Below are 25,172 nucleotides of genomic sequence, written 5' to 3'. Positions count from 1 at the left end.
CAAATGCACTGTCTCGGGATATGGAATTCTGAAATCAAGTCGAGTCAGCGCGAGAGAAAGCGGCACGCTCGACGCTTTTGCGCTATGCCACTTCTCTGCTTTGGAGATCTATCTGCTCATTGTTACACATTTGCCGATTGTTCTCTCAGATCTTTTCTCAGATAGCAGAATGAAAAACACTACCTGCGTGATCATTGATGGGACCTACGTGACTGCCCACTCCGAGGGGGTTTGCTAATACCTATACTCGGGTCTCATATCCGGAGGAGGATCACGAGTAGTTTCTGCTACCCCATGGCAGCCACGTACCTGTAGCAAACATTGATGGTTTGAATGATCATTCGCACTCTTCATCCTCCGTCTTGTTAGGGCAATCCTGATTCACCATTTGGAACGGCCAGTTCTGTTTTTCCCGTTCTCTCTTCCCTGCTCTGGCACCAAGATCCGCCTTGCCTACCAGGCTTGCCAGGTCTTCTATTCGTACATACCTACCTTACGCCCAGCCAGCCATCCGTTCACCGCAAGCGGCGGCGCCAGCCCTAGCTACATGCGCCTCAACCTGCACTCTCTTTTCCACGACAACAATTAGGGAAAAGTTGATACGAGTCTCTTGTTTTTGAAGCTTGAAACAAACAAAGCCAAGAACTCGTTACTGTTCTACCAGTAAATACTTTGCAATCAAGGTATTGGACTGCTTTATTTACATTACTCTGTACCTCGAGCTACCCGCCAGTTGGAGTACATCCAATATCGTTTACCGCTTGGATCACCACTACAGCAACATTCCCCACAGCCCATCAATCGCTGGACCGACGGCTTCAAATTCCCCTCCATCATCTGCCGCTCGCCGCGTGCGGACAGTAGTAGATTTACAGTAGTAGATTCAGTACGAGCTGGTGCGTGCTAAAATCAATCATCCCATTGAAACTTGAGAGCCCAGCCCAAGTTGCAAGGTGCCTCCTCCTAGAGGACGCAAGCCAAATTTATTTGCCTTGGCGGGCGAGCAACAACCCACTCTCACCCACCCATCCACCCCAAAAAGCGCCCCCCGACCGGCCTGACGTAGAGCCAGGTAGTAACGAGACGGGCGATCATCACATCCATACCTTCGTCAGGTAGAGAAAGAAAGAGAGAGTGAGAACGCGCGACCAGGCATAGCAAACTTCCTTTCCCTTGAAACAGGCATCGCTTTTTTTTTCTTCCTCTTCTCCCAAATAGGTACGACATTGTATTTGATTCTTTCAATCATGAAATCCTAATTTACGTATACCACGAAATCACGTTTTCCCCCCCCCACCCCTCCCTCTGGTCCACAGCCTTGTACCTATTCATCTCTCTCTTTATTCTTCTTTCCACGTTGCCTTGGTGCTCACTCAAAACCTGGTTAAAAAAAACTAAGGTGGCTGTTGCAGGTGGTCCCAGTCTGGGCCGAGCGAATGACCAGCCAAACTGCACTGGCACTGGCACTGCATACACACACTGCTCGTACTCTCACTTTCACCCGACTGACTGCCAACCTTGGGCCTAACCCGTGCCTGATCGACTTGAGTGGCTTGGCTGGTTGACTGACAAGGTACGAATAGACAGACACAGGTTCTAGACGGACAGACACGAGCGGACAGTAATCCATTCTTCTCCAGCCTATCCGGCTAACCAACAGATTACGTCTGGTTTCGAAACTCTACAACTCCGCAACTACTTCCAGAGCTCACCAACATAAACTTCCTACCTGCGTTGCCAATACATAGACTTGCCGAACTTCCCCTCGCCCATTGTCCATCGGCCTCTGCGACCATGGATCAATGGCAGGGCTACTCGGACGCTGCCAGCGGCTCGCAGCGAAGATACAACGGCGGAAGCAGCCAACGAGGAGATTATCCACAGCAGAATAGCCAACACCAGCAGTCCCCGGGTCCTCTGAGGTACGATCAATACGGCAACGTGTCGCAGAGTAGCGCAACCTCGCCCTTGTCCACCCCGCAGCTGCGCGATAACAACGGCGACGTTGCTATGCCCGACGCCCACGATGCCTACGGATCCATGAAATATCCAATGCGCCCGCATCACCAGGCTCAACTCTCTTCTTCTGGTAGCCGCACTGCTGCCATGAACCTGCACTCGGAGCCATCTGCTGCTGCACAACGCTACTCACCCATGGAGGTGCTGTCGCCAACCTCGCCGTACCCACCAAAGTCTGCTAGCGGCCAATTCTCACCTCATCGCCAGTCACCGACGCGCGCCAACAGCGATTACTCGTCAAGCCCTTATTATCCCAGCAGGCAAGGCTCACAGCTACCTATGCTTGCATCATATGGAAATAATGGCCAGGATAGCCAGTCAGGCTCCGCTACACCCTACGATGGCGGCAACGATCTCAAACCCCGACGAACTCAAGAAAAAAAGCCGGTGCCGGAGTTCAAGAAGCTCAGGACCATCTCAGACTTGAGGCCAACTGTGAATGCGCAACCACCTTTCCGCAGAGCAAACCCCGAGGGAGGCTTCATCAGCGTAAGGCACCCTGCTACGAGCCCAAACATTGCCACGACTAACCTATTTGTCATGGCTGTAGCCCTTGAAGGCACTTACGACGCAGCTCCCAGCTACCTATCGAATCTGCAACCCTAGCTTCAAATATGAATCCTCTCGAAACCCTCGCCGAGTGCTTACCAAACCCAGCAAGGGAAGTAAGAACGACGGTTACGATAATGAGGACAGCGACTATATTCTATATGTCAACGACATCTTGGGATCTGAGGAAGCAGGGCACAAGTATGAGCATGACCTTCTTAGTTCATCATGCACATTCACTGATACATGGCTCTTAGGAATCGTTATCTCATCCTTGACGTGCTTGGTCAGGGTACATTTGGACAGGTTGTCAAATGCCAGAACCTCAAGACGCAAGAGGTCGTGGCCGTCAAAGTCATCAAAAACCGGACGGCTTATTTCAACCAGAGTATGATGGAGGTTTCCGTTCTTGATCTTTTGAACACCAAATTAGACAAGAACGACGACCACCATTTGCTGCGACTGAAGGATACCTTTATTCATCGCCAGCATCTCTGCTTGGTTTTCGAACTTCTCAGCGTCAACCTCTATGAACTTATCAAGCAAAATCAGTTCCGAGGTCTCAGCACTACCTTGGTGCGGGTATTTGCCCAGCAGTTGCTCAACGGTCTGGCCCTGCTGAACAAGGCACGCCTCATTCACTGTGACTTGAAGCCGGAGAACATCCTGTTGAAGAACCTCGAAAGCCCCATCATCAAGATCATTGATTTTGGATCGGCCTGCGACGAGCGCCAAACGGTGTACACCTACATTCAGTCCAGATTCTACCGATCGCCAGAGGTTCTTCTAGGCCTTCCGTATTCGTCAGCAATTGACATGTGGTCACTTGGCTGTATCGTAGTCGAGCTGTTCCTTGGATTGCCCTTGTTCCCTGGTTCTTCCGAGTATAACCAAGTCTCGAGAATCGTCGAGATGCTTGGAAACCCTCCAAACTGGATGATCGAGGTCGGCAAACAAGCCGGCGATTTCTTTGAAAAGCGTCAAGATGAGTTTGGTCGCAAGACCTACCATCTGAAAAGTATGGAGCAGTATGCACGCGAGCGAGGGACAAAGGAGCAGCCCAGCAAGAAGTATTTCCAGGCCAGTACTCTGCCAGAGATCATCAAGTCGTATCCGATGCCACGGAAGAACATGAAACAAAGCGAGATCGATCGAGGTAAGGGAAAAATCTAACTAACGAGAAAAGAAAAAAAAAAAAGAAAAAAACTAACAGCTTGTTCACAGAAATGAACAATCGAATCGCATTTATCGATTTTGTGAGGGGTTTGCTGACCATTAGTCCTCTGGAGAGATGGTCGCCTCAGCAGGCCAAGCTTCACCCATTCATCACGCAGCAGAAGTTCACAGGACCGTTTGTGCCGCCGATGAACCTCAAGGCCAGCTCATTGAACCGCACACTAGCCCCTGGAACGCAACAACAGCAACAAGCCGCCGAACTTAGCAAACAGCGGGCGCAGGCTGCGCAGGCCCAGGCTCAGGCCGCGGCGCAAGGTGCTTATGCTGTGCAGCAGCAGAGTCCCGGATATCCGCAATCGCCTCACGGACAGCCACCCATGTACCCCAACAACAATAACAACATGTATTCACCGGGTGTTTCCCACGTCAGTGCGCCTTACGGCTCCGCTCAACCAAGTCCTTATGCACAGATGCCCATCAACCAAGTGCCTGCCCAGATGCCACCAGCAAATTACGCTGGTGTTCAGCCGCAACAAAATCTCTACCAACAAGCAACTGTACGGGCTGGGCGACAGCGAGCTTCGACTATGGATCAGCAGCAAAATGGTATCCCGGCCACAATTCAACGAGTTGCTAGTCACCTTGACCCAAGTCAGCCCATTCGATTGCAGCCCAGTCCCGCTTACTATCCTCCTCCGGCTGACGGCATTGGCTTGCCCGACCCCGGAGCCGGTAGAATCACTGGCAGGAGAGATAGCCGAGCTCAACGAGGTGGCAATAGAGGAAACCTCATTCGCAACTTGGAGGAGAGAACTTTGGAGGAAGGATTCATGGGAGGCGGACAAAGCCCATGGCACTGAAATAGCGACTTTCAGGACAAAACACCGAATTCTTTGGAGTAAGATCCCTTTCCCTCGCTCTTACACCGTGATGAGCGGACTGCCTGCGGTCTTTGGCACTATGAGGGGTTATATTGGCACATTACTAGGATAGCATGCGCAGCGGATGACCTCGAAATCAGCATTGCCATCGATTCTGCCCTATCATTGTTCTTTGTCAAATACTCCAGCTCGTCGCCTCTTGTACGCCGACTTTGTTGTGGTGAGACCGCCGCACGACAAACACATTTTTATTCAAGCACTTCTCGAAGGGCTTGGCAGGGCACCGTAATTTGAAGGCCAATGGTACGCTTTGCACAAGTGAGTTTCCATGAAACTCTTGTAAATTATTTGGGAGGCGGATGGAAGGAGAAAGACGAGGGATATTCCAGCCGAAGGCTGTTGCTGATACTGCAGCCAGCAGTAGACTGAGACAGGTCTAAGACGGGGGTAAAGGTTGGACCGGAGAAACCCACCCAGTGGCAAGAAATTGTACCCGCCAAGGTGGTTTTGCAGCAATATGCTGAGGATACACAAGTCTCTCTCTTGAACCGACAGGTGCACGTTGTGCTCCACATCGGCCTTCTCTTGCTTCTTTGTCTCAGTAGTCCAGGAGCAAGACTGATTGACGCAGATAGTAGGGGCATCGGGGAGGTTGTGGCGGCCTCATTGGAAATAGCACGGGAGACACCATTGCATTATGAACATGGGCAGAATGTGAAAATACATTTCCCAATTGATATACCTAGTATTGATCATGATGGCATTCATAGGAGGTGTAGGGGAAAGCCGATGGCCATGGATCCTTTTGACATCCCGAGTGAGAAGGAAAAATGTATTCTCTGCGGAAGCCCATTGAAGTAAAGGTCCAATCAAATGGCCGGCTTAGGCGAAGATGCTAGCTCTGAGTTTAGCAATAAAAAGGAATCCATCCCAAACTTCCATTGGAGTCGCATCTCGAGGCATCTCGTTGCACGGCAAGTCTTGCACGGGGAGTCATGTGAATGCCATCTGTTTGAAAGTCGTATTATGCAGGATCATTCTTTACAACAAAGTGATTGACAACTTCTGTCCGCTACCGTTCAATGCCGTAACCAGAACGCCATACTCCTATAATTTCCCCGCGGTTTTGTACGCAGTATCCTCTCAAGCCTGTTCCTTCTGACAACGCTTCAAGCACATCACTCTATAGGGCACAGCCAAAGCCTGTTTTGTAGCTCTCCGAACGGGGACGCGGCCAAAACAAGGCAAGGCTATGGTTTATTCTACCAATAATAGTTCGTCTCCGGGCCTTGGTACCGGTCCTACCGGCCACGGCCGCCACGGTTCTGGAAACCTCGTCCCCGACGACTGGCGTCGGATCTGTTGACGAGCTGGTCGCTGTAGAGGCTGCTATCGTTGTGGTGATCCGAGTCCATGGGGTCGTCAAAGCCGTTTGAGCCGTCAACTACCACGCCGGTCCCGGACCTCGATTCGTTCGATCGTTGGGCCCGGGGCGCAGAGGGCGGGTTGTAGCTGGGGCTGCCAGCTGGCTTATGGTAGACATGAAGCAGACGTCCGTCAGCCTTCCATGTTGAGTTAGTATAAATAAAATGAACAAAGTCATGACGGCCAAGACTCACTGTTTGGTTGTTGAACGTCTGAATCACCCTATCAGCTCCCTCCTTGCTCTCAAAGACAACCTCGGCAATGACAATGGGCTGAACTTTGATCAATTTGCAGCTCGATACGATGCCGCCGACGGGTGTCATTGCGCTCTCGATATCCGCGGCCGTCGTGCCGGGCGCAAAGTTTTGCGCCATCACCGCATAAGGTCCAGCCAGACCGCGGATCGACAGGCCCCGAGACGGCGCCTGCGCAACGTTCATCTGGGTGTTGGAGGTCCGCGACACGGCACTGGCAAGTCTGGCGGCGCGGTTATTCGCATTGCGGGGGCCCGTCGGGATGCCGCCTTTTGTCTTGGCCGCAGCGGGCTTGGTACCGGGGGCGTGTATCCTGGCGGCCAGGGCACCGCCGATGGGCTGTTGCTGTTGCTGTTGTTGTTGTTGTTGCTGCTGCTGGCCGCGGGCCCGGAGATTGGGGGTCGTGCGCGTGCCGTGCAAGTCGTGCAGCCACTCGCCATTGATATTGCCAGCCGGCACAGCAGCTGCCTTGGCTCCTCCACCTGCTGCTCCCCGCGCACCCGCCTTCTTTACGCCTACTCTACTCGCGAGCGAGCCTCCTACTGCGCTGTTGCTGCTGGTGTTGCCTGGGGCGCTGGAGCGACGGTTGTCTTTGCTGCCAAAGATCTTGGCAGCGAGGGCTTCGTTCTTCTTGCGCTCGCGTCCTGCATGGTGGTTATATGGTCAGTCGCGCGAAAGATTTCGTAGAAAAGAAGGAGGCGCATGGAGAGTGGTCTGTCGGCGTGGGGGGCGCAAATGCTCTGTAGGCATACCTGCATTGATGATCTTGTTGAAGTCGGTTGCGATTTTCGCCATCTTGGAGAGTTTGCTCTACGGCTTGGCGAAGAGCAGGCAGGTGACAGATCGTATCAGAAGATTTGCTTGTACTGGCGAAAAGAACAAGGGACAAAGAAAAAAAGATGTCGAAAATATCTATGCAGGACAGAATTGGAAAAGAATGATGCAGAGAAGTTTGGAATCTGCTTTCGACGAAAGAAAGGGAACGGCGACACAAGGCTGAGGATGTTTGTTCCAACGTTTCGGTCCCTTTGCTGACGGCTGGCTGGCTGGCTGGCTGTTGCTGGCTTTCCTCAAAGTCAAGCGTTAACCTAGTAGCGGCGCGCCATTATTAGGTCCACTCGAGATTTGGGTATTGTATGCTCAGGTAGCATGTAGCTTTCAAGAAGGTTCACTGCTGATTCGGCTAGCGCGTCGTTCAGGGATTGCGAAGGGGAAATTCCCGAGCTAGGGGGTGAATTCAGAGTTACACAGATGATGAGATTTACAGACATTACAGCCACAAGCTGACACATGCATTGAGGCTGGACTGATGAAGCCACAACTGTCCTGTTTGGCCTCTAGCGCAGTTCATTGAATTTGGATAAAAAATGTGTGCCTCAGGCCGCTAGGGTCGCTGGAAAAGAAAAGTCTCCACTTATCAGTGCCAATCAGCGGCAGGGGAGCCACTTCCCACAAACTCGACTACACTTGGGAAAATCCGCAATTTTCGGGTGGGTTAAGATTTGAGGCCTTGAAATCTTCCCTTCCCATCATTCACTACGCATCTCAACCACCACGATAAATCACGCCCAGATAGACCGGCAAGATGGGTCGCGTGGTATGTATTCGCCGGCCACCATGACTGCTGCAGTTCCTGTTCATGCTAACAATTTTGCCAGATTCGTAACCAGAGAAAGGGTCAGGGTGGTATCTTCAGTAAGTCATGACCGCAACGAAACTTTTCTTGTTCTCAATCGGTGCAAACGCAACTCGACGCTGCTCTTCTACTCGATCTCGAAACGATTCACGACTGGCTGGGGGAAGAAGGAAACAGCAAAGAACGAAGAGGTTACAGAAGCTGAAAAGAGGAGGAATTCGAAAGAGATGGAAACCTACGCACAACCAACAAGACGTTGGATCACGGACAGAAACAGAGAGAAAGAGAAAGCAGCATCAATAGCAATTGCGCAGTGCTAGGTGGTACAGGTTACTAATTTTTTACTTCACCATAGCCTCCAACTCCCACTTGCGCAAGGCTCCTGCCAAGTTCAGATCTCTCGACTACGCCGAGCGCCATGGATACGTCCGCGGTATCGTGAAGGAGATCGTCCACGACCCCGGCCGAGGTGCTCCCCTCGCCAAGGTCATGTTCCGATCCACCTACAAGTTCAAGCAGCAGACCGAGACCTTCATCGCCAACGAGGGCATGTACACTGGCCAGTTCATCTACGCCGGAAAGAACGCCGCTCTGACCGTCGGTAACGTCCTGCCCCTGGGCTCCATGCCCGAGGGTACCGTCATCTCCAACGTCGAGGAGAAGGTCGGTGACCGTGGCGCTCTGGGCCGCACCTCCGGCAACTACATCACCATCGTCGGCCACAACCCCGACGAGGGCAAGACCCGCGTCAAGCTCCCCTCTGGTGCCAAGAAGGTCATCTCCAGCTCCGCCCGTGGTATGGTCGGTATCGTCGCTGGTGGTGGCAGAACCGACAAGCCCCTCCTCAAGGCCTCGCGTGCCAAGCACAAGTTCGCTGTCAAGCGCAACAGCTGGCCCAAGACTCGTGGTGTTGCCATGAACCCCGTTGATCACCCTCACGGTGGTGTACGTTTTCCCCCCTTCCCAACAGCAAAAAAGATGATTGGATTGGTGCTGACACACTTGAACAGGGTAACCACCAGCACATTGGTAAGGCCTCGACCATCTCGAGGTACGCTGCACAGGGTCAAAAGGCGGGTCTCATTGCCGCCAGAAGAACTGGTCTGCTGCGTGGTACTCAGAAGACGAAGGAGTAAGGTATTCTCCAGGGCATGCACATTTGGTGGTTCGCGACGATCACAATGGGTTCGGAGTTTGCTTCGTTACTTCTTTGCATCTGTAGGTACAGGTTGAGCTAGGTATGAGAAAAAAGGCTCAATGGGATGTACCCGGTTCAAGACAAATTTCTGATGATTTATGCGACCTTGATTCTTCGATCCTCGTGATATTTATGGGAAGGCTGCTGGACCCCAAAAAAAAGTGTTGCTTCAAAGAGAACCCCCGAGATGATGAATAAGTACCTGTTCTAATTTCCAACTATGGCTGTTATGGATGGTGATAGATTTGTCGCATGGTAGTACGCATCATTTGGACAATTGCAGTTACTGGTGCACACCTCGGCATCCCAATGAGGACGACAAGCTACGGTCAAGGACCAGTTCTTTGCCATGGACAGTATAGTTTCCAGAGTCGGGCGCATCAACTTATCCATGTTAGCCAGAGGAAGCCTGACATTGTGGCTGCGCAAAAGGCGGGACTAATGCAACTTCGAACATACAGGCAAATATGAGTGTATATGGAACATGGATATGTATGCGATTGACTTGTTCCCCGCGTAGTTGTGCAGTTCAATGCGTTGATTCCGACCGCCGCGTGACTATCATAAGATGCCGCTTTATTTTTTTGACGTAATATTTGAGCCGTCTTGTTACCACGGGCATAGAGTTGTTATATTTGGAGTGCAAACTTCCATCTGTCCTGGACACTCATTCCAGCCATTTCACACGTCAATCTTGCACGTCAATGATTAAATGATGGCAAATCTACCAGCGCCAATTGCTCGCGGTATCTGGAGGGCGATCCCTCGTCTTACCCATCATCAGCAACAATATTGGACCTCCAGGTCATTAGTAGCTCTCACTACTACCACATTGGTTACATGCAGCAGGCACAGCAGCAGCAGCAGCAGCAGCAGTACTTTCGAGCGCCGCCCCACCGACCAGAGCACGTTGACCGAAAGGACCCCGAAAACCAACCCCACCACCCTCGTCCCTCATAAAATCTCACCCCGCCATCATTGCAGCTTCATACTTCCGACCTACACCACTACAACCCACATCAACCCCTTGAGATCAAACTATACAATGGCCGCTAACAAGGAATTCGCTCTCCTGTGTCTGGAGAACCCCCTGCTTGGTAAGAACCTCTCCTACTCTGCAACTCATTCTACATATTCCCTTCTCAATGAATGAGGGGCAATGGGTTTCCGACTACAATGGTGGGAAACCCTCCGATAATACCTCCACCCCCAAAGAATACACCGATAGTTACCCATCTTGAGAATAACCTTCACCCTATTCGTGAAAGATTTACCCGACTCTTTTCCATGTTTAGCTCTGACACGTCTTTCCAGATATCCAAGCCGTTGGTGACAAGGCTCTTCTCGACAAGTACGGCCTCAAGGACAACGATGCCATCCTGGCCGAGGAGAAGCACGCCCCGCTCTACGAGGACCTGCTGAACAACTACGACGCCAAGCTGATTGCTGGAGGTGCCGCCCAGAACACCGCCCGTGGTGCTCAGTACATCCTGCCCCCCAACAGCGTCGTCTACCTCGGCGGTGTCGGTGATGACAAGTACGCCGCCACCCTCCGTGACGCCGTCAAGCAGGTCGGCCTCCGCGTCGAGTACCGTGTCGACCCCAAGATCCCCACGGGACGATGCGGTGTTGTCATCACTGGACACAACCGCAGTCTCTGCACCGACCTGGGTGCCGCCAACCACTATGACCTTGAGCACTTGAAGAGGGAAGACATATGGGCTCTGGTCAAGGGTGCTCAGTTCTACTACGTCGGTGGATACCACTTCACTGGTAAGTTTGTGCTGTCTTGCTATTTCATGGTCCGAGATTCTTGGACTGGGAAATCCAATGCTCCTTTCAAATGATCATGGAGGTATAACGCTGACATATCTTTCAGTCTGCCCGGCCGCCATCCAGACCCTCGGAGAGGAGGCCGCTGCCAACGACAAGGTCTTTGTCGTCAACGTCTCGGCTCCCTTCATTGCCCAGTTCTTCAAGGACCCTCTCGACGAGTCGTCCAAGTACTGGGACTACGTCATTTGCAACGAGACCGAGGCCGCCGCCTATGCTGAGTCTCACAACCTCAACGTTGCCGCGACCGACATTGCCGCCATTGCCAAGCACCTCGCCAACCTGCCCAAGGCAAACACCAAGCGCCCCCGTGTCGCTGTCATCACCCACGGAACCGAGCCCACCGTGGTCGCCCAGCAGGGCGTCGACGAGGTCAAGTCCTACCCTGTCCACGCCATCAGCAAGGAGCAGATCAACGACACCAACGGTGCCGGTGATGCCTTTGCCGGTGGTTTCGTCGCCGGTCTCGTCCAGGGCAAGACCCTGGACGAGGCTGTTGACTTGGGTCAGTGGTTGGCTCGTCTCAGCATCCAGGAGCTGGGTCCTTCGTACGTATCACTCTTGGTTTACCACCTGATATCAAAATGCTAATTCTTTTCTCTTTTGCAGTTACCCCTTCCCCAAGCAGACCTACGCCAAGGCATAAAAGCCCTGACGTGTTTTGCAGGATGTGACATGATGAGGAAAGCCAAATTGGCACATTATGCCACCATGGCGACTTCAGGCTCTTGGGGGATAATGGTCTCATGATCTGAATGAGACTACTTGGCGTGTCTTTTCGGCCCAACGGAAAGGCATAGCTCGGGGTTTCGAGCGCATATTTGGTGTTTTAGACGCCTGCTATGGTCAATCAGACCATTTTTCAACACAACGATAGAGAAAGAAGAGAGAGAGAGAGCCTGGTCACCTTTGTTAAGAAGTCACGAATGTTTGGCGTTTAGAGATACAAAATAGGTTTCAACAACAGGGCATTTTCATCGAGCATTTTATTTTATTTCTTTTGATAGGGAGATGATTTTCTTCTTCCAATAGACGTGGCTTGTAAGAATCAAGCATCGCGTAAACTCATATTGTGCGATTTGAGCAGCTTTGCCGGAACATATGATACACCAATCATTGTGCTTGTACAGAAGAATATACATCTGGATACTGGCTGCTAGGAAGTGGGAGAACAGTCTCAACGTTTCTGTGACCTTGTCTGGTCAGATGTAACGTGAACTCGGTGTGTTCCAGACAAAAGCAATAAGTACCGTTGATGAACTTTTCTCACCACTTCACGCTACTCAAGGCATGGATCGAGACGTCTACTTGCACATTCCCAGAAAAGAAAGTGCTCAATATGATTGATCCATAAACTACTTATGGTAAAAAGATTCATGTAACAGTCGATACAAGCGAGTGCAGAATCCTTTCTTTGCTCCAATACGACGAGCCTTGAGCTCGAAATTACTGACAGGATGTCTCTCCTTCCCCGAGGACGGACTTTTGGTGACCAGCTTACAACACATTACATTACATCATTGAAACCACAACTTTTTGCTAGAAAAAATGACTGCGGGCTCTGCTCTCGATTCACACACTAGTGTCCCCTCAACAAGTCATATCCGGGTTTCGCCCTGCTGTCGGATAGATGCACAGGAAATGACCGGGTGTGTGTCTGAGCAAGCAAAAATCAATTCGCGTTTCTTTTCATTATTGCTAGATCGGCCTTGCTGGCCCGGCTCTGGAAACTTGGCAGCATAGAAGAAGCCTTTCGACAGAAATTGTTGGCGCCAGGTGCGCGCGTAAAGACAAAACAAGAGGACCATGACAGTCCTCAGAAACGAATCATGAAGCGATCTCCTAGACAAGAGATTGTAACATCCGAAGCGGACATGATATCGATAATAATCGGTCCCAACTAGGACTCATGGTCTCTAGCACAGTGAGTCTGTTCAACAGGCCGTGTATTGCGAGGAAGCTAATTGAAGGCTTCACAATTGCCTGATTGTAGTAATGCCAAACGATTGACAATTAATACTCGCGGAAACTCAGAAAAGTTTCACGCGAAGCGGGTTCAAGGCCCCATTTCCATGAATTTCAATTGAACATCCGAAGCCTGCCCTCTTGCTACCTGGCGGTCAACTGTTATACAGGAAGGACATGGTCCAGAATTCAGCAAGTGCACAAGCTGTGAGTCCATTGCGGGGAGTCCCGCTTCTCAAGACAATAGTCCCGTTCAACTCGGCAAAGCAGAACCAGTGTCGAAGTCCTTCTTGTAGACGACGACGCCACGCGGGAAAGTGACTGACTGATAGTCATTCGCAATGATTGACATGTATTTGGGACATTCACCGCTGCTGGGATCGTTTTCTGTCAGCATCGTCCATCGCGGCCTCTAGGACTGCTCTGTCGTAAGCTGTAACCGATTCCCCAACGCCAGCGCCCAACTCTTCGAGCCTATTACGGAAGTGAGTGGGATCATTGCGGTTATTGACGTTGCCGTTCCGACCAAAGGCGGTTGTACCATCAAAGTAATTGCCGTTACAAGCGACGGTATTTCGAGGAGCTCTCGCTCCAGCAGGTGTGCCAGCCCAGATATTGCTTGAGCTAGGGAATTCTAGCGACGTCTCGTTTCCAGAAATCGCAGTGAATTGTTGGGGGAAGGTCGAACCAACAAAGGCCGGCGATCTAGCTGAGCTGTTATTGTAGCTTGACACTTGGCTCTCTGGACGTGTGAGGCCATAGGGCCCATTTTTGGGACTCTGGTCACGCAGTTGTGTGTCATCTCTTACACCAAACGCAGCGCTGCCCTGGGCCTCGCCCAGCTGAAGATCCATGAAGCCTTGGGACATCCGGTCTCCGCTGACAGGTTTCGCCAGGTTTGCCAAGGGTGAAGAAATTGACGTTCGGGCTCGGTGACCTTCCTTGGATTGTGCGCTGTCATTGCGGTCAGAGTAAAACGGTTGTCCATAGGCGAAGGTGGGAGATTGCAGGTGATTGGCTGTGCCACTCCCAAACTGAGCAAACAATGCAGATCTGAGATTATCAAGAGCTGAAGCGCGTTGGTCTTCCGAGTAAGTGGGACTATCCAAAGCTGGAGCTGCTGATGGAACCCGAGCTGGGATAGAACCTATGCTGGCCTGTTCGGTGCGGTATCCCTGTTGTGCACCGTATGCCTGGTAAGCGAATGCGCTGGAATTTGGGTAATTGTTGTAATTTGCAAGGCTAGGGCTCCTTTGGCCTGTGCCCATGGAGGCGGCTGCGGTCTGAGCCGCTATACTTCTGGGCACGTCAACTCCATTCCTAGCCGGCTGCGGGACACCAGATTCCGTGGCAGGCGTAGGATTGAAGAAATAATTCCATGGAAGATTAGGGATTTGTCTACCGTTGGCTGCAGCCGCCGACTGAGGAGCCCTCGATGTTGGGCTTGGCATCAAGTTTCCGAAAACCTCGTTGGCTGCTGAAGAGTTCATGCCATAGCTTGTGTTGCCGTGAGGATGACTGGAGAAGCCATATGGGTCGTCGTCATCATCTTCATCTAGGAGCTTGTCGACCATGCCAGCCAGTTTCGCTTCCGTGCTGAGACTGATGTCGTCATCAAGGGACGAGTTAGACTTTGCGTACCCGGCTCGCCCGGATCTCGCAGCCATGATCTGATGAGCCGCGCTTTGGACTTGTCGATGCTGTACTGGTGGCTGCATGGATGTCTGCTGAGGTGGTAAAGGTTGATGAGAAGCCACATCCTCTGGGTCATTGCGTCTGACACGCTCATCTGTGATTGCAAGAAATCTATTGTGCGATGCCATCTTGACCTGGGCGAACATACGTGTCATGCTAATCTCATCAAAAGACTTGGGAGGTCCATCCTTAAGGTACACCCAAGTATCGACGTTTTCAGTTGTGGTCATGATTGTCAAAGGAGATTTGGCACTGCCAGCCAGGTAAATACCACAACAAAGAATATCTCGGATCCGCCAGATGTCTTCGTCCTGGGGGCGACAATCGACATGTAGAATTTCCTTCCGAGGTTTGATTGTTTTGCGGCACTTTGGCGGATCATACTCTGGGACAATCTGAACATCCAAGAAGAGTGGCAGCTTTCGGTCGGCAAAGGGCTTCAAGCCACGGGCTTCGATGTCCTCGGGAAGTAAGTACTGGGAATCGACGGTTGTGGGATTTGAGATGGCGTAGGGAAGTAGCAGACTAAGTATATCCGCCAGCAAGCTGTATAGATCTCTGATGTAAGGCTCAAGCCAGTCCTGGTACAGATTGAGACTCTCTCTTGCGACGTAGACCCATGCAACATAGATTCGTATCAACGGGAGGAGGCGCTTTACGCTTGGAGACAATCCAGGGTTGCCGTATGGGTTCTTGCGTGCCTCCAAGTCTTCATCGATATCGGCATTGCGCTCGTCTTCAAGAATCGGTCGGAAAACACGGAATAGCACCACAGCGACCCGTACTTGAAAGAGCAATAGATATTGGCAGGACTGCGATCTTTCTATGGTCCAATCCTTGGCATCTACGTGTGTTCTATTAGCGTATTGCTCAAAAAGAAGCGGCATGGTATCTCCTGACGAACCTTTGATGTTCTCAAAAGCGAGATCACAGGACGCAATGTTGGCTATGAGTAATCTGAGAGCCAGCTGCTCATTGTTCTCAGTTTTGAAAGATCCTTCCAAGCGATGTAGAACCTCTTTCTCGAGCTCTTCTCGGGCCGAAAAAGCCACACCTTGCGAATAGTGTGCGTGGAGTTTCAGAAACCAAGTTGTCAGGGCTTCTGAGGGGCCTTTTCCGGCGAGCTGCCTGGCATTGTTCCTGGAGTTGTTCTGAGTTCTTTGGGGCAACAAGGGTTTGAATGCCTTTTCCAAGTTGGTAGCACCCAATTGATGGGGTTTGGCCACGCAAACGGAACGCAGAAAATGGTAGATTATTTCAAAGTGGTTGGCTGATGGCTGATACAGGACAGCAGTCTGATGGTATGACGCACCATCATCTGGATTCAACATGCGAGCAAGGCCATAGTATGTTAGGGCAATATCGAGGTTTGTTTTCGAAGGCTTTTCCAAGTGCTGGCAGCGGTATCTCGCCAGATCGCCCATGCGCACGAGTGTGAGATAACACGATTTCACAAGTTTTGACCGGAGTGAGGCCAAAGGGGGCGGGGGTCGGTGCTGTTGAGCAACATCGGATTCCTCGACTTCCAAATCCTGCGCAACCTGTCGCAGCTCCGGGATATCAAACTGAACGGCAAGACGCTGAATGTACGTGCGGTAGAAGAATTGAGATGTCTTCAAGAAGTCGCGGTAGAGCTTGTCCACCTTGCGCTTCAGAACCACTTGGCTCTGAGTGTTCTGAGAATTGACATGTCCAATGGCACGTCGGTATTCTGTATTGACATCGACGTGAGTTTGCCATAGACTGCCTTCCACATCTTTATCTTGGGCATACTCAAAGTCATAAAAGATGACTTCTATGCAGGCCAGACGAAGACTGGGCCAAGGTTAGCATAGCTGCGGTACGACTTGCTTTTTCTTTCTTTGGGGTAACGGACTCTTTCAGCAAGGTTTCCAACTTCTCAAGTTGAGCAGTCAAGCTGCCATTTTTGTTTTTCTGTGAGATTTGGGGATCATTCAGGCTGTTTTTGAGCTCTCTGGCTTTTTCATGGACAGCATTGCGGGCATTGTGCGATTTACTGTGGAGCTGTCAGTAGTTATTCTTTCACCATTATGCGCGCTGTCGCTTCGCAGAAAAGGTCGTCGGGTGCGGTCGCAGTCACAACACCAGCAAGCTGCGGGGGGCTTTTTCCCACGATTTGTCTGCTACACTCTGCTCTACTTACTTCAAGCTAACCCTGGCAGCGTCGCGAAGCTTCTGCTGCTCCATGACTGACAGGAGGCGGACTCGCCGTACCGTAGCAGGCCGCACCGCACCACACCGCACCAGAAGGGCGTACTATGAGGTGTGCGGCAGAATTGTTCGCTGGTGGTATAACCTGGGGATAGGGTCGAGTTGGTAGGTAGCCCGGGTCGAGGACGTAGCAGGACCTGGGCGGTTGATATTCTGGCGAGGATTGGCAGTCAAGGCTCGCGCTCACATGAATTCGTTGTTCGTAGGCCAGAAAGGTCGAATGCCATAGCTTGGGACGAGGTCAACCTTTGGGTTTTCAGACGGCGGAAGAGTGCGAACTTGGGCACGGGTTGGGGCAGCGAGAGCTTGTTTGGCGCAGGTTGGTGAAAACATTGGCAATAATGTGGGAGACGTTAGACTTTTTATGATAAAAGTCGTGCCAGGCTCGGAGGTCGGTAGTATGGCAATGACGGAGAAAGATGAATGCGACGTCGATGTGAGGAGTGAATCGACGTGGCCGATGATGTTCCTACGGCGGCGGGAACAGAGAAATGACTGCATGCGGCCTTGGGTTTCTCGATGATAAAGGTGCCACAGCACATTATTGTACCTAATTCCCATTCCTGGAGGCCCGGCCGCGCTACCTAACTCCAGCTACCCATTAGCTTGACCACGGTAGATTTGTGAGGTAAGCCACTACGTACCTATTTTGTGCCTACCTTTAGGCTTTAACCGATCAACGGACCCTGCAAAAACGCAGAAGAAAAAAAAACTTGCCCCGCCGTCAACAACTTTTTGGGGGGCCGATGCAGCCAGTCACTGGCTCTTCACCCAAGTCCGGCCGGTTGCCCACCCATCAGGCTTAGGGGTCTTGAATGATCAATGGCCACTAAGCGGCCCCGACCCTTGCTCAGATCAGTGAACTACTAGTACAAGGTATGGAAGCTTCCATGGTAATGCACCAGTTGCATACATACCTATGTATGTAGCTTAGAAGCTTCTCTTTTTATTTCTGTGGAACTTGTTGGCCATTCCAAGAGTAAACCTTCATATTACGATTTCGGAATTCATGACAACCTTGCATAATGGTCATATAGTGATTACGTGTCACTTACTCACAAGATACAGACATTTGCCAGCATCTGCGCGTCAAAAGGATATATACTCCATTAGCTGCTGGGGACGGAATTAGTATTTCAATTTATCGACCAAAGAAAGGCTTGTCTTTTGCGCAACGAGCCAGCTCATCTTGCACATACGCGCTTCATACACTCATGCGCCGGCTTGAAATGTAATATGTCCATTTCCCACAAGCTCAAAAAACAAAAAGATGAAGCGCTTACGCGAGCCTGAAGAAGAGATTCATGCAGACTGTTCTGCTCAGTCAAGTGCGGACGAAAATGGCAGCAACACTGCCTCATCGACGGCAGAAGTCCGTGTATCAAAAATCGCAGAACTGGATGACTTTGCAGCCGATGAGTCACCAGCGGTCACTGCCATGAGCTGCCTGCTCCCAGGACATCGCGAGCCGCTCTCCTTCAAAACTTATGCCGAGTATGAGGCGCATTACATCAAGGCGCACACTAATCGCTGCAGCGAGTGCCGTAGAAATTTCCCGTCAGACCATCTGCTCAATGTTCACATTGAGGAATGCCACGACGCATTCGCTGCTGTTTTGCGGGAAAAGGGTGAACATACCGTAAGTTTTGACCCGATGCCCTCGCAATTCTGGTACGCCTGCCTTACTAATATTCTGGTATTGCAGTACTCATGTTTTGTGGAAGGGTGTGATCGAAAATGTGGTACACCGCAAAAGCGACGAATGCATCTAATAGACAAGCACATGTACCCAAAGAACTTCTTCTTTGCCGTGTCAAAGGAGGGCATTGATGGAAGAAGCTCATTGCTGTTGGAGGGGGGTCACCGTGGTTGCGAGTCATCTGCTTCTATTGGCCACACGACAACAAAAGAATCTGTATCCGGGAGACAAGGCACACGACAAATTGAGGCGTCACAAGCCCGCTCACATATTCATAGTACTGTGACTGGGCATAATCCCAGAGGGGCAGCGGACACGAGTGCGACGCAAGCAAATGACGAGAATGCTGATACCGCCATGGCCGAACTGTCTAGTGTCATGTCCACTTTGCAGTTTGTGCCAAACAGTGTGCGGTTTGGGCGAGGAAAGGGTAGGACGGGGTTCTCAAGAAGGTAGAAGCCAATCAATATGAGTGTCCTGGTGGAATGTTAGGTACAATCACGAACATGTAGATAAACAAGACTGCTGTCGACACCAATAAGACATAGAAGATATACCCAGCAATGAATCTCTTATATATGTATGTGACCCAGCCTAGTCAGCTGGCCTTACTTTAGGCTGCTCATGCTATTGTACATGTCGGTAGCCTTGCTGGTGGTATCATACGTGATTCCTTGAAACATACCGTGGCTGAATGTAAAGTGACAGCCTCAAATAACGCTTTACCCTAAAACGCCGACCATTTTTTAACCAACGCCTGTACAATGCAAGGTGTCATGGACTGATTCATTTCAGACCCTGTTTAATCGCTTGAAGCACAACCTCTGCAGCCACAGCTAACGCATTGTACCTCGCTCGTCTCGTCCTTCATCTGTGCTTTGGGCACGCGACATATGCACGTTGAGTTGAAATTTGTTTCCTTGGTCTGCACGCATCGAAGGCAGCACAACTATGGTCGGTGTTAGAATCATGCTCAAATTCGGAGTAGTCAAGACAGGAGCAAGACTCGTACCTTCTCGTAACCCTGCTTCTTCCACTTTGCGATGAGCTTCGCGTCGGCATGACCATTCTTCAAGAGCCATTCATACAGCTCCTTGCTGATGGCTTCCTTCTCGTAGTATAGCTCGTATATGTAGCGACTGCGCTGGTGGTGGATCTGGAATACAGGCCACTGCGCCTGATGCTTGGGGATGTTTGCTGTCGGCGTGTTTTGTGCGTCCTTCATCTTGATGTTGAACACCTCGAGGTTGTCTCTGATGTCCTCAAAGCCGGCCGGCGGCTTCCTTTGCCTCGAGTTGTGTGAGCGAACGGGGGGCATCTTTTCTGATGTGTGAATTGCGCTGAGGAGTGTTTGATCTTCTGAGTGAAGGACGGGTCGACCAAAAGACTGGCACAAACGTGAAGTATTGATTGCGATTCTGTAGTGGGGCGAGGCTGCGAAACGGAAGCTCTAGTTGAAAGCCTTCCCGCCTGGAGAGATTTAGCGTGTCTTATGACGCCACCCCTGTCTGGCGCGCCTCGCAAGCTGACTAATTTTTGTGGCGCGCTGCTGCACTCTATCGTTTCTGTGGCTGTGCCGCGACTTCCTACCTCACGGCTCCGTGAGCTCAAACGTACGCTGAAGCCGTATCAAGCAACCCAATTGCCCAGAAAGACAGTCGCCATGGCGGTCACACCAACTCAATTCGCCAAGAAGACGGCCCAGTGTATGTTATCTTGTGGATTACTCGAGCTCTCCGCTAACTAGTGGTACACAGCGGCCAATTGGGCTGATGCAAAGCGACGAGTGCTTTCGGCATACCGAGAATGGATCCGAGCTGTACGTGAGGAATGAGGCCAATTGCAGGAGATGACCTTTCGCGCACTTCGGTCGATGCCTCGAAACCCATGACGCGATAGCCTGGTGCTGACATAGACGCAAACCAGGCGCCCGAGATCCAGACCATGTACTCCGTTCCCTTCCCCGTTTCGGTCATTAGAACACGGATGCGACAAGAGTTCGAGCGACACCGATATGTCAACAAGCTGCCAGTCGTTGATGTCCTCATCATGCAGAACAATGCCGAGTACCAGGTCAGTCATGTTCCTTCAACTGCAAGGGCTATTGGGAGGCATATTTGGGAGCTTGGCCTTTGTACAGGGAGGCATGCTCGGCTATTGCCATAACAACATGAGAAACTCCAAAGCAGCCAATTAGCTGACGCCCGATCTATTTTAATAGGAGACCATGAACTTCTGGAAGCAGACTACACATGTCATGTCGTATTTCCCTGAAGAGAACTTCCGTGGCCACGAGAGATTACCCAAGAACTTCATGCACGGATTCCTAGAGGTATGTTCATGCGACGTAATCCCACCATTTTGAATTGGATATTGACAAGCACTTTTTTTGCAGGGTCGCAATTAGAAAGGAAATGGGGTATCATTCCTTGTGTACATAGCAATCCGAAAGAAGAAATCATATGTCCCTTTTTTGACGTCTCCGTCTAAGATGCACCCAAACGCCGCAGAATGCCACTGTGATGCCTTTGATCACTGCCGCTGAATCCAACAATATGCCTTAGAACAACCTCCATTTCATTGCGCTGCCACAAATTCGTTTCGTGCAGCCCAGAACTTGTCTTCCACAACGTCACAGAGATCTTCCAGGTCCTTCAAGCCCTTGGCCAGAGCAGCAGTTGCTGTCGTTGTGTCTGTATTGAAATCAATAGCTAGCTCTTGAGATAATTCATCAGCAGGAAAGCCCATACCATATGTTTGAATACGAATGTTCATCTTGGCCTCTGAAGGGTGAGGGATAGCGTATGCGCAAAACTCGACATCAGGGCTGGAAATCCATTTAGCACATTACTCTTGACGCAAAAAGGAACATGAGCGACCAACTTCTTCATGATGATATATCGCAAGGCGTTGCCCAATGTGTGACCCTCCTCGAGGAATTCGAAAGAAGCAGCAGTAGCGGAAGAACCGGGTAGCTAAAGATGTGATATTAGCACTTGGACGACGTAGCATGTATTGATTTCAATGCAGGAAAGCCTTACGATCCTGACTCTCTGGACAACCTCCTCTTCCTCCTCGGCTCTTCCATCCTCCTCCTCGAAAGGATCTTCTTGCATCTCGTCGCCAGTCTCCTGCGCTTGCTGCGCCGACGGGGGAGCATCCTCCATGCTGGTGTCTTCGGACACCTCTGCTTTCTTCGCGCGGGCAGGCATTTTCGGTATATATGGTCGTGGTTTACTGAAGGGCGACTCTTGTGACAAAGCGAGCGACTAATACGTAAACACGCAGGTTGTCTCGACTGGACTCATACAGCGGCTGGATGCTCAAAAGTTTTGGCGGGGCTTGGAACTTGCGCCTTATCGGCTGCGATACTGACAGAAAAATCTGCGCAGATGGCAGAACTGATTGTGCCAGCTGGTGGCCGCTTCCTAGGTCCAATAGCCCAATCACATGCACATGCCATATATCTACATTACGTACCTGCTGCTAACTTGCTATATTGAAAGGTTAATTTTCTACGATTGCCATAAATATGTATGGCCTCGAAACTTTCCAAAAGGTCAAAAATATGCCATATAATGGCCGTTCCCTGGTGGAATCACTTACAATTATCCATATCCAAGGTGAAACAATTATTTAGAGAGCTGTGGTAAGCCAATATTTTTGCCTCGGTTGCGCGCACTCAAAGTCTCCGCATGTTTTCTCCGCGGCTGGCCTACTACAGAATTTGACGAAATTATAAATCTGCTTACTACATATTCTGTACTATGCACCCATTTTATGATGGTTGGATCATTGGATCGATTCCTCACTCCAAGATAGATACCTGGTGACTCACATACATAAGTGCGCCACCTTACGGTCTAGCTGCCGATACAGTTGTGAAAAAAAAGGGCAGCTTGAGCAGTCTGCCAGGCCAATAAGGGCCCTCCTCAATCACGATGCACTCCGATCTGCATTAGAAGCTTCACCTGAAATCAAGTTGGCATTAGCTCGAGTGTACAATTGAGCTTCTGCCAACAGTGTGCAAAAAGCAAAATAGCTATTGGCTACGTGCATGTTCGCCATTGCTTGCCCTAGAAGTTGGGGGTGGCACGGCAGTGAAGAGTTCCACTACCGCGCGGCTACACGCAGGGACTTCGTATAAATCGAGCTACATTATACTCATCAGTGCTGCTAGCCTTGAGCTTCAAGACGAGTATACAAAAGGTATACAGAGTACGTACGGGCACTACTAATACAGGTGTCATCCTGAGTCACCGATAGCCCATGAGCTGCGGGCAGGCGATCTTTTTACTTTTCACCCTTTCATGGATCGGCCGTGCTTTTGACTTTGGGGTGGGCGGCCCCCCCTCCTTTGCCTGGGGAAAAGATCTCTGACATCTTGCTTGGGAACGCAAAAGTGATACGCGACCAGCAATTGCTCCTTGCGGATTTTCGTGATTTTCATTACAGGACGGCAGCCGATAACACGATCTGCCCGTATTTGCGCAAAGTGAGACATGCAGCCATGATGAGCTGCACCCTGCACCATGACCATGATGATGGTCATCGGAAACAATACTTCTGTTGTAAACGAGGGGGGAGGGGGGGAAAAAACAACAACCCGGATCCAGGTGTACATGAGATGAATACCTTTTGGTAGGCCACCGCTAGAATCCCAACATGCTCATCGCTGGTGCAGTCGATATCCCCATTGGTCCAGGCCAAGGAACACTTGTTTCAATATTCGGTGCACCCCGGTCAGCTGCGGCTCTGATTGGCGATGCGACGCTCTCAAACACTGGCGATGTCAGCCCAATGCAAAAGAGGTGGTGGGATTGCCACCGCTCCTCTCCTTCCCCCAGTGGAGCAAAACAGTCTTTCGGGAGGTCGGCTCGTTAAGAACTTGGCTTTCAACTGAATTCGGCAAGCAATCAAGCAGGAGGCGAAAGAAAGATACCCGCTGTACGGAGTGTGTACCGCCTTTGCACACAAGATCTTCCCCGACCGACAATTGCATGTGCCCTAAGGAAAGGGAAAAAATAATAATAAGATTTCAGGATCAATTTGAATACTATATGCCATGGCCTGTGCAGCTGCGACCTACGGTTGACTGACAGATTTACTGGGCTCTAATAAAGCTTTGGTATTTGTGCATTTCTTTTTTTTTTTTGGTCCCTCCCTGTGATAAAATCTCCAAGAGATCTGAACAAGGCAATTCCGACGATATATGAGAAGGACCCATAATATCCCGGTCGTTGCCCTCACAGATTGATGGTGAGCATGATTGGAAGAAACATATCCAGCCTCGGATCTTCAGACGAAATCCATAAAGTGAGATCAATTCATAACTCTCAGTGCTTCAGTACCGTGATGCTTCATTTCGGGGAGAGCGAAATCAGAGATGCTGAATCTTTGAGCTGGTGTATTGTTATTCTCGACAGCAGTGAAAATCCGTCATTATCATCTGACAGGAACACACCGTCCACAATGCGCAACTCGTGTCCTTCAATATTCATGCTGTGCTCCAGCCTTTTTTTACACAGTATTTCCCTCCCTCCTCCCACCTGTGTGTTTTAAGTCGGTTCATGGACAGGGATATTATCCTGACAACAACAAGGTCCCGCATCTTCAAGGTGAAGATAGCCGGGGATCGTCAGGGTCAGGCATCCCAGGTCCAAAGGACAAGAATTCCCACTCGCTCCCGAGATGGACCTGTCCGAAAAGTAGGTCGCCTATGTTGATGGATGAATAATGATACTGGCGACGGGCAATACAGCAGGAGTCATGAAATTTTTGCAATCATCTGTGCTTATGTGCACGTTCTCGAGCACGGTGCTTACAAGACCTAATGGTGCATATAGATATACAAGAAACATGCATGCAATGCGACGATCCACGCTTATGGCGGTTCAATCATCTTTTTGCCTTCTTGTTCTTGTTTTCGTTTTGTTCGCCGGTCTGCTAATGTTCTCAGCTTGGTCAATTTGACTGTCTGACTGGCTATGGCGGGATCAGTTGTCGGCTGAGTTGAGCCTAGATTACATACTGGAGATGCGTGCCGTGTATATTAAATGTTTATCGTGTTTGGACCGACATTCTTCGTCACGAGGCCAGACGCAAAAATGGCATTGTTTAATTTTCCCGTGGCCTCGAAGTGTTTGGTTGCTGGCCCTGCCTGGCCATTGTCAACAGCGCGCGCTCTTTTTTTTTTTTTTCCCGCGCGTCCGAACTTTGGGTCATGGTAATATATTGCGGAGGTTCTTCATACTGCGGTTCCTACATATCTGATACCCAGGATACGGCGAATGCTACTCTAGCAGGTTGGCATCCCCTGCGCGATGCTTAACAGCAGCCTCATATGGCGGGGAAGTTGGCAATAATTGCTGGTTGGTGACAGAAACACCCCCGAAAAGCTCGAACAGCACTAAAGCAGGAGAAACACACCAGTTCTTCAACCGAGATGGGGCCTAGGAAAAAAGGCTTATGCGTGTCAAAATAGTCATAGTAGGTAGTCAAATCCAACTGTGCACGAGTAGCTAAAAGGTACTCCTGCAGAATCGACTGCAACATTACTTTCGCCATTTAATAATGTACATGGCCTGGATCAGGGGGGGGGGGGGGGGGG

The 25,172-nt window shown here is 50.6% G+C and overlaps 9 protein-coding genes across 9 annotated transcripts; 5 read left to right on the top strand and 4 right to left on the bottom strand.

The window, feature by feature from the left end:
* Nucleotides 1–1,794: 1,794 nt before the first annotated feature.
* PFICI_07481 (uncharacterized protein) lies at nucleotides 1,795–4,604 on the top strand (the record flags this gene model as incomplete). The annotated part of the gene is made up of 4 exons (XM_007836062.1): nucleotides 1,795–2,508; nucleotides 2,570–2,769; nucleotides 2,826–3,724; nucleotides 3,793–4,604. 4 exons carry the CDS (start codon nucleotides 1,795–1,797, stop codon nucleotides 4,602–4,604), a joined length of 2,625 nt encoding a protein of 874 aa, XP_007834253.1.
* Nucleotides 4,605–5,926: 1,322 nt separating this feature from the next.
* Nucleotides 5,927–7,099, bottom strand: PFICI_07480 (uncharacterized protein; the record flags this gene model as incomplete). The annotated part of the gene is made up of 3 exons (XM_007836061.1): nucleotides 5,927–6,187; nucleotides 6,245–6,948; nucleotides 7,057–7,099. The coding sequence occupies 3 exons, from the start codon at nucleotides 7,097–7,099 to the stop codon at nucleotides 5,927–5,929; spliced, it is 1,008 nt and encodes a 335-aa protein (XP_007834252.1).
* A 790-nt stretch (nucleotides 7,100–7,889) lies between these two features.
* On the top strand, nucleotides 7,890–9,076 carry PFICI_07479 (60S ribosomal protein L2; the record flags this gene model as incomplete). Its single annotated transcript, XM_007836060.1, has 4 exons — nucleotides 7,890–7,901; nucleotides 7,963–7,999; nucleotides 8,296–8,885; nucleotides 8,951–9,076. The coding sequence occupies 4 exons, from the start codon at nucleotides 7,890–7,892 to the stop codon at nucleotides 9,074–9,076; spliced, it is 765 nt and encodes a 254-aa protein (XP_007834251.1).
* A 1,107-nt stretch (nucleotides 9,077–10,183) lies between these two features.
* On the top strand, nucleotides 10,184–11,617 carry PFICI_07478 (uncharacterized protein; the record flags this gene model as incomplete). Its single annotated transcript, XM_007836059.1, has 4 exons — nucleotides 10,184–10,235; nucleotides 10,453–10,911; nucleotides 11,018–11,519; nucleotides 11,581–11,617. 4 exons carry the CDS (start codon nucleotides 10,184–10,186, stop codon nucleotides 11,615–11,617), a joined length of 1,050 nt encoding a protein of 349 aa, XP_007834250.1.
* Nucleotides 11,618–13,301: 1,684 nt separating this feature from the next.
* On the bottom strand, nucleotides 13,302–16,839 carry PFICI_07477 (uncharacterized protein; the record flags this gene model as incomplete). Its single annotated transcript, XM_007836058.1, has 4 exons — nucleotides 13,302–15,475; nucleotides 15,536–16,446; nucleotides 16,508–16,648; nucleotides 16,796–16,839. 4 exons carry the CDS (start codon nucleotides 16,837–16,839, stop codon nucleotides 13,302–13,304), a joined length of 3,270 nt encoding a protein of 1,089 aa, XP_007834249.1.
* A 1,294-nt stretch (nucleotides 16,840–18,133) lies between these two features.
* Nucleotides 18,134–19,018, top strand: PFICI_07476 (uncharacterized protein; the record flags this gene model as incomplete). Its single annotated transcript, XM_007836057.1, has 1 exon — nucleotides 18,134–19,018. One exon carries the CDS (start codon nucleotides 18,134–18,136, stop codon nucleotides 19,016–19,018), a length of 885 nt encoding a protein of 294 aa, XP_007834248.1.
* A 346-nt stretch (nucleotides 19,019–19,364) lies between these two features.
* On the bottom strand, nucleotides 19,365–19,880 carry PFICI_07475 (Cell cycle control protein cwf14; the record flags this gene model as incomplete). Its single annotated transcript, XM_007836056.1, has 2 exons — nucleotides 19,365–19,511; nucleotides 19,575–19,880. The coding sequence occupies 2 exons, from the start codon at nucleotides 19,878–19,880 to the stop codon at nucleotides 19,365–19,367; spliced, it is 453 nt and encodes a 150-aa protein (XP_007834247.1).
* Nucleotides 19,881–20,225: 345 nt separating this feature from the next.
* On the top strand, nucleotides 20,226–20,969 carry PFICI_07474 (NADH-ubiquinone oxidoreductase subunit A; the record flags this gene model as incomplete). Its single annotated transcript, XM_007836055.1, has 5 exons — nucleotides 20,226–20,268; nucleotides 20,320–20,381; nucleotides 20,489–20,635; nucleotides 20,784–20,894; nucleotides 20,958–20,969. 5 exons carry the CDS (start codon nucleotides 20,226–20,228, stop codon nucleotides 20,967–20,969), a joined length of 375 nt encoding a protein of 124 aa, XP_007834246.1.
* A 170-nt stretch (nucleotides 20,970–21,139) lies between these two features.
* PFICI_07473 (uncharacterized protein) lies at nucleotides 21,140–21,774 on the bottom strand (the record flags this gene model as incomplete). The annotated part of the gene is made up of 3 exons (XM_007836054.1): nucleotides 21,140–21,389; nucleotides 21,446–21,537; nucleotides 21,604–21,774. The coding sequence occupies 3 exons, from the start codon at nucleotides 21,772–21,774 to the stop codon at nucleotides 21,140–21,142; spliced, it is 513 nt and encodes a 170-aa protein (XP_007834245.1).
* Between the last annotated feature and the right edge of the window lie 3,398 nt (nucleotides 21,775–25,172).

This window comes from Pestalotiopsis fici (assembly GCF_000516985.1).
Source record: "Pestalotiopsis fici W106-1 unplaced genomic scaffold PFICI_Scf_5, whole genome shotgun sequence".
Classification (NCBI taxonomy): Eukaryota; Fungi; Ascomycota; class Sordariomycetes; order Amphisphaeriales; family Sporocadaceae; genus Pestalotiopsis; species Pestalotiopsis fici.
This window is presented reverse-complemented; position numbering and strand designations above follow the sequence as displayed.